Source organism: Hordeum vulgare, chromosome 7H (genome assembly GCF_904849725.1).
Source record: "Hordeum vulgare subsp. vulgare chromosome 7H, MorexV3_pseudomolecules_assembly, whole genome shotgun sequence".
Classification (NCBI taxonomy): domain Eukaryota; kingdom Viridiplantae; phylum Streptophyta; class Magnoliopsida; order Poales; family Poaceae; genus Hordeum; species Hordeum vulgare.
Genome location: NC_058524.1, coordinates 351,561,855 through 351,572,077, shown reverse-complemented (window position 1 = coordinate 351,572,077; position 10,223 = coordinate 351,561,855). Strand labels below are relative to the sequence as shown.

The window sequence follows — 10,223 nt, the reverse complement described above, 5'->3', positions numbered from 1 at the left end:
TGTTCCATCTTTGCCCCTTAGTTTCGGCTACTGGTGTTATGTTCCATAAACGAGCGCTCCTAACACGATCGGGGTTGTTATGGGGACCCCCTTGATAATTCGTTTTAGATTAAAGCTGGTCCGGCAAGGCCCAACATTGGTACTACATTTGCCCAACATAATAACTTTGTTAATAATGAAAGCATAGGTTGTCATGAACCCGAGGAGTAATTTCACATAATAAAGGGAGGGCCAGCGCTGATGGTGCTGGTCCAAAACAGAGCACTGTGCGGGGCCACCGCGAGGAAACTCGAGGTTTGGCACTCGTATGCGTAGCTTATCCGTCGTGTCCTGAGAACGAGATACGCGGCTCCTATCGGGATCGTCGACACGCCGGGCGGCCTTGCTGGTTAGTTTTACCTTGACGAGATATCTTGTGCATCGGGATTCCGGTGATGCTTTGGGTAATCTCGGAGTTGAGGTTTTCCACTAGGGAATCCGACGAGATCGCGAGCTTCGTGATTGAGGATTTCTATGCGGCTTGTGGTAATTTGTGATGGACTAGTTGGAGCACCCCTGCAGGGTTAAATCTTTTCGGAAAGCCGTGCTCGCGGTTATGTGGCAACGTGGAAACTTTGTTTAACACTAGTTCTAGATAACTTGAAGTTAACTTAATTAAAACTTGCCAACTGTGTGCGTAACCGTGACTGTCTATTTCGTGAGTTGCTTCTCCGATCGAGGACACGGTGGGGTTATGTCTGACGTAGGTAGGTGTTCAGGATCATTCATTTGATCATCAGTAGTTCACGTCCGTTATGCGTAGATCTTCCCCCTCTTATTTCTTGTACTCGTAAGTTAGCCACCAAATATATGCTTAGTCGCTGCTGCAACCTCACCACTTAATCTTGCCTCACCTATTAAGCTTTGCTAGTCTTGATACCTTTGGAAATGAGATTGCTGAGTCCCCTGTGGCTCACAGATTACTACAACACCAGTTGCAGATACAGGTAAAGATTACTTGACGCAAGCGCGTTGATTGTTCATTTGGAGTTGCTTCTTATTCTTCTTCTTCATCGATCTAGGATGGGTTCCAGGCCGGTAGCCTGGGATAGCAAGGATGGACGTCGTTCTTATTTTTCTCGTTTGTTTTTGTCCGTAGTCGGACCTTGCTCTTGCTCTTGATGATTATGTAATGTACTGATGTGACTCTGATGTAGCTTGTGGCGAGTGTAAGCCAATTCTATTTATATCTCATCTTTTTAGTACATGTACTTGTAACGATATCCATTCTTGCGACACGACGAGATGCGCTTCTATCCCTGACGAGGCCTTCGTGCCAAATTAAGGATAGGGTCGCATCTTGGGCGTGACACATATTCCCTCAAAGGTAAGCAAGGGAGAAGGTAATTAATGTATCATTGGACATCATCTTACATGTACTTCACTCCATGTCCATACATATCCTTGTGTACGTTCCTTGTATTTTTAGAGTAACACATGTAGGTGAGAAGAGTAAGAACAACAAGGATTGCTCCCAACTCAAGATGATCTTCATCAACAATGAGAATCCACTACTACTACACCTACATGAAGTCTTCTACGACAAAACCCAAGGTTAGTTTCTCCCTCTTAGGGGGATTCCACATCAAGGGGAGCTTTACTCTAAGACTTGAGATAAGCATCTCTTAAGATGTGAACACATTGAAAGATTTGTGTAAAAGTGGTAACCTCACTTGTGCTTAAACGATGAGTATGACCTATGATCAAGTATTCTTGCTTCGCTCCTATGTCAATATACTCATAATAGATGACTTCATCGTCGCCAAAGTTCTTGGTAGATACTAGAGTGTTTATGCATGATTCACCATGTTTTACTTGAAATCTTATTGTGTGAACATGTTGGTATGCATATTTGTGCTCATTCGAGGATATCCAATTGTAGTTATTTGGATTTATATTTTATTTGGACAATTGGGTATACAAGAATGCCTAAGTACCACTCTCTAGTTATCTATGCTTTCTTGTCTCAAATTCTTTTCATGCTATATCACAAAATTTGAGCAAGTACTTTAGGGTCACTTTGTGTGAGGAGCACTCGGAGATCTATCTCATTGAGGGCTGACTTCCAAAACCTCTCAAGTGCATCTCGGTGTGACCAACCTCAAAAACTCGGTCCCACCGATGCCTAGGGTTGATCTGGTTTTTCCATATCGGTACCACCAATAGGAATTTTTCGGCTTCACCGAGTTTTAGTGTCACCTAAAAGTTATGGAACTCAATGGCACCGAAAAATCCAAATAAGTGTCACTGATAGCCAGGGGTATATATACTCCGCGGACCCGACGTTTGAAATAAATCCTCAAACATCGCCTCCCCACACCTCTTCGCTGCCGAGCCCTCATCCCAGGTGATCTACATTGTCTCTAGTGCGCCCTCTGTAACAGCCCAGAACCGACGCTCGAGAAGATTCCCCTTTTATTCCGTTATCGCCGTGTGATTTATTTAGTTGTCGCATTCATCATTGCATCATGGACATCATCTGCGTTGCATAAGTACTCTGTTTTCGTCAATTTTCAAAACTTGCATCCGTTATTAGTTACCGGTTCTCTCCGTTTTCTCGTTGACCGTTTCGAGACCAACCACCCACACGCACGCTCGCGGCATAGCGAAAATATTGTTTTCAAAAGTGTATATAAAACTTTCTTGGCGTGAGGTCTTAATGTAATGTAGGTAGACCGCCTACAAAATTTCGTCACATTCGGAGGTCGTTGGATACCTGAACCGTGAAACCTATAGCGACACTATAGCCAGTTTAATTCTCGGATGTTTCGGTGTTTCAAAATCTTGCCACGGGCCATAAACTCACCTCTCATCTCAACCTAGCCCATCTACACAACCCACTACCACCTAGACTAAGCCCCCTCCATTGTGGATCGTCCGATTACGATCGTACTGCCAAAATCATTGCAAAAAACTTCTAAACCTAGCCCCCTACTATATAAAGAAGCCTACCCATGTCAAATTGGAACCCTAGCCATCTACCTCGAAATCCGCATGCAGTCATCCACCAGTCGCCACCCATGCGCCACGGCTTCCACCTCCTGCAGCCCATAGAACCCAGACCCCCCCCCCCCCCCGAGCCCCTCCGTGTCGCCGCCATGCCCGCGCGCCGCCCGCAACCGCCCGTTAATCCTTCCCTCGCGCGCTTGAGCAAACCTGTCGGCAACTCCCCGCACCTCGCCCACATCAGTCGGCCACTGCTGGAACGCAGGAGCCCCACGAGTCGTCGTCCCCATCTCCTCCGGTAACCCCTCCGGTGAGCGCCCTCGCATGCACTCCTGCGCCTGCTCCTCCCGTCGCTCGTGCTAGCCCCGTCGCTGCTTTGCTCGCGATGCCATAGTCGCCTCACGCTCCACTTCGCCACCTCGGGCTCCTCCTCGCCGAATCCAGCCACCCCAACCCGCTTGTCCATCGCTCCCTTCCCCGACCTCGATGGCCTCGCCCACTGCACCATGGCTGGCTTGCCCCGCCGCCGCTCCCCCGCTGTGGGCCACACCATGGGTCGGCCTACCAGCCGCCGGCCCGCTTTGTTCGCCCCGTCCCGATAGGCCCGATGGCCTAGTGGTGAGCCGCCCCTTTGCATGCCTATATGTCGCCCACGGGTGAGATTTTTATCCAACGCTCACCTTTTTCGGCCCATTGTTTTTCTGATCCAACGAATTTGTCTAATTAATCACTGCATTGCAAAATTACTGAACAATGCATGGTTTAAAAATGCTAATTTTTACCTACTAATAAAGCACGGATAACTTCTGTCCGTACGTCATCGAAGTTGCCCCTGAAGTTGGTCATAATTACCCACCAATGCCACCCGTAAGTCGAAAAACGATTCAGTTTTTTTCTTTCACCGGCCCGCACATATTATCTGAATCTACGCCGCCATATTATGTCCATAGTGAAGGACTAGCAGGATGGAGAGAGCCTTGCTCTTCTTAGCTGAAGACCCAGGTTCGCTTCGCTCCGGTCGCCCCTCATCATCCTCCTCCTCCTCTTCCCCCTTGAGCCACCCACCACAAACAGCGCAACCCACCAGGTCATCATCTACTTGTCCGTTGGACGGCAAAGGCGTGGCCAGCATACACTCTCCAGTCCGTGCCCTGCTCACTGCCGCTAGATCATCTCCATTCTTTTTTCCTTTTCTCACGCTACCTGGCCAGAAACGAAAGTTGATCCAGAAAAGCAACCAGGGAAACTCGACATAAACCACAACCACGAGAGCTTAAATCATCGACCTCTTCCTCATCCTCTCTGCCTGCCTCACAGCACAAACGTGCCTCCCCTCCTTCCCCGTCTACGTACACAAGCAGCTAGCACCAGCAATGGTAACTGGGTTTGGCACATGTTGTGTTGCTTGCATGTGGATGATGATTAATTAACTGGATGCATGAGATTGCATGGCAAGTTGCTCACGGCTCTGTGCAAATACATGCAGGTCTCCGCCGGTGGCCATGGCGGCTACAGCGACGCCGACGATGCGGTCGACTTCCGTGGCAACCCGATGGACAAGTCCAAGACCGGAGGATGGCTCGGCGCCGGGCTTATCCTAGGTATGCATACGTCCGCCGTCATGTGCGCCGCAGCCGGAGCATTTGAATTTGAAGGCTGTATTATGAGCTCAGGGCGCGTGTAAAGTAAAACCATCAAGGCAATGGCGTTTATCTGGACTTGCGGTAGTGCCGGGACGGAGCTGGCGGAGCGTGTGTGCGTGATGGGCATCTCGATGAACCTGGTGACGTACCTCGTCGGCGAGCTGCACCTCTCCAACGCCAAATCCGCCAACGTCGTCACCAACTTCATGGGCACCCTCAACCTCCTGGCCATCGTCGGCGGCTTCCTCGCCGATGCCAAGCTCGGCCGGTACCTCACCATCGCCGTCTCGGCCACCATCGCCGCCATAGTAAGGCCACCACGCGTACGCATCCACTTGTACCGGCCGCCTGCATGCATTGCGTCGCTAATCGATCGGTCCATCAAACATGCAGGGCGTGAGCTTGCTGACGGTGGACACGGTGCGAGCGGCGAGCAGCTGGCCTTCCTGTACGTGGCGCTGTACGTCATCGCGGCCGGCGCCGGCGGGCTCAAGGCCAACGTGTCGGGGTTCGGGTCAGACCAGTTCGACGGCCGGAACCCGTGGGAGGAGCGCGCCATGGTCTTCTTCTTCAACCGCTTCTACTTCTGCATCAGCCTCGGGTCGCTGTTCGCGGTCACCGTGCTGGTGTACGTGCAGGACAACGTTTCCAATTCAGAATACAAACCATGTACGAGTACGTTTCCAATTCAGGCTGCTATAAGAAGTAGACCACCTCGGTCAGGCTGCTATAAGAAGTAGACCACCTCGGCCGAAATCTTCATCAGCACAACTGTCGATTTAACTAATGTTGCCGCCAAGTTCGTCGGTGAAACTGATGAATCCGCCGATTTTGCCGGAGAAAGAAGTGCAGACTTGGCCGGAGATAGAAGATCATCCATTCCAGTATTCCAATGCCTCCGACTTTGTCAGAGGTATGTATCCCTCTCCTGTTTGATTTTTGTTTTAGAAGTTCATCTCTGAATTAGAAGGGCCTGAAGTATGATAACTCTCTGAATGTTTGGTGTCTTTGTTATGCTCCCTGCGTCTGATTCTGCTTTTGTCACTGTAACTGATTATTACCCACATAAAGTACACAACGCAATACGTGAGGGCCGCAACACATGAATATTTACAATTCCCTGATCAGGAAGCAGCTTGTGGGTTCGGCAGTATTACTGGTTTCAGACGCAGTAGGCTGGCTGTTGGCAGACTACTATTAGGATTATGAAATCTCTTTTGATTATTTAGTCACAAAATTGATAACCAGAGCAAAAATTTATGCATCACTGAACACATGACGTGTGTCGACTGCATCATGGTCAGTCAATGAATGAAATTCTAATTGTAGTGCTGGACCATGTTATTGTATCAATCATTTCCTAATTCCTGTTGTCAGCCAAAGTGTTTTAAGGTGTAATCTTGAATAACAGGTTGCCCGTGTGACTGTGTAGTACCAGTTTATCTTGATAGTTATCCCAAGTGTAGGATAATTGGTTTTAATGTCTCTCTTGTGTGTGCGTGTGCAACTGTCAAAGGAGTCTGATAGAACTCAGGTGGCGACCGAGGAAGTTTTGTTCTCGGACATGCCACAAGTAACACTCGGTGATACCAACGTAAACAATGTAAGATGTAATTTTTATACATGAATCAGATGTCGTATGTATTTCATAAAAGAATTGTTATGGTTGAAGTGCACAGGTTATTGTAATATTTAATTTCAAATGATATTGATAATTTATGAAGAGTGATTAAAACAAAGCTGAACATTTATTGAATATCTCTTTTGGGCTAATTATAGTTATGTTGTATGTGCATTGTATGTGCAGGAAATAGATGACATCACAGATCCGAACATTGTAGAGGATTTGGATAACCGACCTTCAAAAAGAGCAAAAATTGCTGGATCATGTGTTCTGGAGTCAAAACCAATTTCTGCAACTATGTTTGCATCTTCTCCAGATTCTGAAAGTTTTGAATCGATTGTGCGAGAATCAGATAATCAGATGGATCGTGATCCATTGCCATCACCTCCATCCCCATCTAGCTCGACATTATCTTATGTTTTACCACTACATGATGTTAAGGAACCAGATTCACCTCCATCCCCATCTAGCTCGACATTATCTCTTGTTTTACCATTACATGATGTTAAGGAACCAGATTCACCTCCATCCCCATCTAGCTCGACATTATCTCCTGTTTTACCATTACATGATGTTAAGGAACCAGATTCAAATAAAGAGATCAAAGGTGTTCGGAAATATGATTATCTACCACGGGGTATTTGTTTCATTTATTATGTGTACTTTTGTATTGAATATATTCTTAAATGATTTGATTTTTATTATGTGTACTTTTGTATTGAATATATTCTTAAATGATTTTATTTTTTGCAGACTATACATTGACCGACCATGATATATGTGCTCATATAACAATTGAATCATCTTTGAGAAAACAAGAGCTGGTTCGGATAGATGGAAGTATTGTGATACAAAATCAATTGATGTGCTTGCTAGATGAAAAAGACTGGGTAAATGATGATGTAAGTATACCCTTACTCAAATTCCTCAAATTCATGATCCAAATATCTAATACTAACGTATTTGTTTTAAAATAATCTTAATTATAGGTGATTGATGCATATATATGTTGTATAAAGGACCAAATACATGTCCAGAATGGCTTTAAAGTATATTTTGAGAGTCCTTTTATTATCTCACTATTAAAACGGGATGGTACCATTGGCATACAACAAAATAGTTCCTTCATTACAGAGATTGTCAGAAAATATATGAAGCACGACATGGTAACATCCATATCCATTATTTTCATGTTCATGTTTCAATCAATTTGTATTTTTATTTTCCTAATTATATTTATTACAGATTGAACTTCCAATAAATATCAGCAACACACATTGGTATTTAGTTATTTTAAATACAAAAAACATGAGATTCAAGTACTGGACTCATTGTGCTGGAAGTTTGACCGAGAGGATCTCGCTATTACGGTTAGTTACAAAACCAGTTTTAATCCTACATTTAAATGACATAAATTCATACATTGTTAATGTCTATCATTTTTTATCACTAAATATTTTTCAGCTACGAAGAATACAATTTCATTTGGACCTAATTAAAAGTCAAAGCTTGATTAACGAGGATTGGAAAGAAGTTGACCTTACTCAATGGAAGATCGGAGAACAATTTCAAGAGCCAATACAAAAAGACAGTTCTTCATGTGCTTTATTTATGGTAAAGTTTATAGAATATTTCACCGGAAGTGCACTATCGTACACAATTACACAGGTATATGTCTTTTTGTTAAAATAGAAATGTATATTAATTTTACGTAAAGTATGTTAATTTTTAAAAATATACTGACAATTGTTTATATTGCACAGGAAATGATTACTTCATTTAAATTTAAGTTAACCAGCATACTATTATGTTGGAAAACAAACATTGCATCAATGACTACAATCGTTGAAGAAAGTGTCGATGACACCAATGAAGATCCTGATGATGTTACAATATTGGAAAGCCTATCTGATATAAACAACACAAAACAGAAAATCACATTATCGGTTGAAAATAAATACAGATCGTTGATATCAATTCTTTCTAATATGAGCTTACATGAGTTATCATCTTGACTCTGTAGCTTCATTAAATCCTTCAGTTACATCGAGGTTTTAGAGTGTCATTTCAAATTAGTAATGCAATTGTATAATATGTAACTTATTTTCTTAACGGGTTTATTTTTATTTTTTTTCATTTACAGAAAAATATGGATCCAAAGTTCAAAGCCATATCCAATTAGTTTGTCTCTAAAAAAACTACAAGGAATGCTAAAGGATGATTTACCTATGGACCGAGATTGCTTCAATTTTGTCATACGGAAGATTATGTTTGATGACATCCAAAAGGCAAAAAAAACAAAACAATTGATAAAAAAACATTATTTGGACATGAAATTTTAGCTACATTCTTAAATTCATTATTTACTTTTTTCTATATTCTTATTTTTTAATCACCTTTCTAACCAGTTATTTTTATGTACTAGATGACTACTGATTTTGGACGGCACCCAGATTTCCGTAAAAAGTTAGATTTGGAACAACTAGCAAATTCTGTTCGTAGTTGGCCTGGTATCAAATATAATGTTTCAAACTGCAAATCGATAAGACCACTTTTGTATACTTTAAACCACACATTTTTTATTATATCTAATATATGTATCCTTTTTTAGATCCATATTCCAGTACAATCAAACAATGATTTCATTCTATTCACATTAGACAAAGATACAAGAACAGTGTACATTTTGGACCGTACTCCTATTAATCCCATTTACAGATGCAACCCACTCGCAAAATATTTGCACAAAATTATATGGATTGCAGAACACTTACCAAAAGCAATGTCAAAAGCATGTCCTGGGTCTAGATGGAACGAGAATATTCTCCTATGGCATCAAAAAATCCTGGATGATATTCCAGTTCACAACAGGTATTTTGCAAGGGATGAATACTATATATTGAATATTTGTTGTTTTGAAAATTAATATATTTTTTATTACTAACATATATATTAATATTTATATATAAGGGAACTGTCCGGTTATATTGTTCCCATATTCATGTCAACATGGGAAGACGAAAGACCGCATTTGCCATTTTTGAAGGTAAGTATCGCAATCGTATAGAACATTAATATTATAATTACACGTTTGATTCTAATTTCATTTTATTAAAAAAAAAATAAGTATGTACAGGATGGATATGAACTAAGAAAACTAATTTTGGGCCAACTGTTGACATTTGAGGACAATGAATGTGAGGATAACATGCCTGCTGGTGTACTTGAATTTATCACTTGTATAAGGAAAATCCAACATAACTCAGGTAAAAATGGTACAATTAATAAGATTTCATAATAAAAATGATTTATTCAAGATTTATTGCTTGGTTGTGCTAACTCCTATTTTATTAAACAGGACGTTCGTGTTATTTTTGAAAAAAGAAGCTTCGCTGTGGGATTGCATCTCTGGTGGTAGATTTGGCTATCTAGCAAATGAAAGGGCTTCTCGTAATTCAATAAATAAAGATCAGTTGGGTGAATTACATATAATTGGTTGTAAATGACATTCAGTTTCTAGCTTACGACAGAATTTAGACATGTACTTCTTTAACAATATTTGCTGCTTGATGGTTGTCCTATGTATTGGTTCAAATTGTCATGTTACACTATCGTATAAAAAGTGTAAAATTAAGAACAGTTTTTCTAATTACAAAGAAGGGAAACGCTTCCAGCTGGCGCGCCGGCCGAACCGTTTTGCCGGTTACGCGCGGACTACGCGGTAGCTTGCCCACGCATGATCATTTTTAGTGCAGATTTGCTACAAGCCTTTCTAATTTGTTATAATTTGCCCATTTAAAAAGTTGCATCCACGTTTGGTTGCAACTCGAGTTCGTTGGATTTTTTTGCTACAATCGACGTTTGATTTTTGCTACAACCATGTTAATTTTTGCTACAACCAGTATCATTTTTTGCTGCAACCATTCATTAAAAAAGTTACATACACGTTCGTCAGAGTTACAATTCGAATT

At 42.2% G+C, this 10,223-nt stretch overlaps 1 protein-coding gene and 1 long non-coding RNA gene across 3 annotated transcripts; both read left to right on the top strand.

Annotated features, from left to right (window-relative positions):
• The first annotated feature begins 4,843 nt into the window (after positions 1-4,843).
• Positions 4,844-7,915, top strand: LOC123413228 (ubiquitin-like-specific protease 1). Of its 2 annotated transcripts, XM_045106171.1 has the most exons (7): positions 4,844-4,936; positions 5,022-5,541; positions 6,436-6,889; positions 7,006-7,154; positions 7,242-7,418; positions 7,498-7,622; positions 7,717-7,915. In XM_045106171.1, exons 2-7 carry the CDS (start codon positions 5,521-5,523, stop codon positions 7,745-7,747), a joined length of 957 nt encoding a protein of 318 aa, XP_044962106.1. In that variant the 5' UTR covers positions 4,844-4,936; positions 5,022-5,520; the 3' UTR covers positions 7,748-7,915. The 2 variants fall into 2 exon arrangements, with proteins under 2 accessions (XP_044962106.1, XP_044962105.1); XM_045106170.1 differs by lacking the exons at positions 4,844-4,936; positions 5,022-5,541 and adding an exon at positions 6,059-6,231.
• Positions 7,916-8,026: 111 nt separating this feature from the next.
• LOC123413227 lies at positions 8,027-9,810 on the top strand. Its single transcript, XR_006613697.1, has 4 exons — positions 8,027-9,123; positions 9,223-9,298; positions 9,389-9,518; positions 9,611-9,810. It is a non-coding gene; the product is annotated as an uncharacterized LOC123413227 (long non-coding RNA).
• The last annotated feature ends 413 nt before the right edge of the window (positions 9,811-10,223 follow it).

Bases quoted from the DNA above. Each gene is read 5' to 3' on its own strand.
- LOC123413228 (XM_045106170.1), top strand. From the start codon at position 6,109: ATGTCTCTCTTGTGTGTGCGTGTGCAACTGTCAAAGGAGTCTGATAGA. The intron at 6,232-6,435 runs GTAAGATGTAAT...TTGTATGTGCAG, and splicing joins GTGATACCAACGTAAACAAT to GAAATAGATGACATCACAGA. The intron at 7,623-7,716 runs GTTAGTTACAAA...AATATTTTTCAG, and splicing joins GAGAGGATCTCGCTATTACG to CTACGAAGAATACAATTTCA.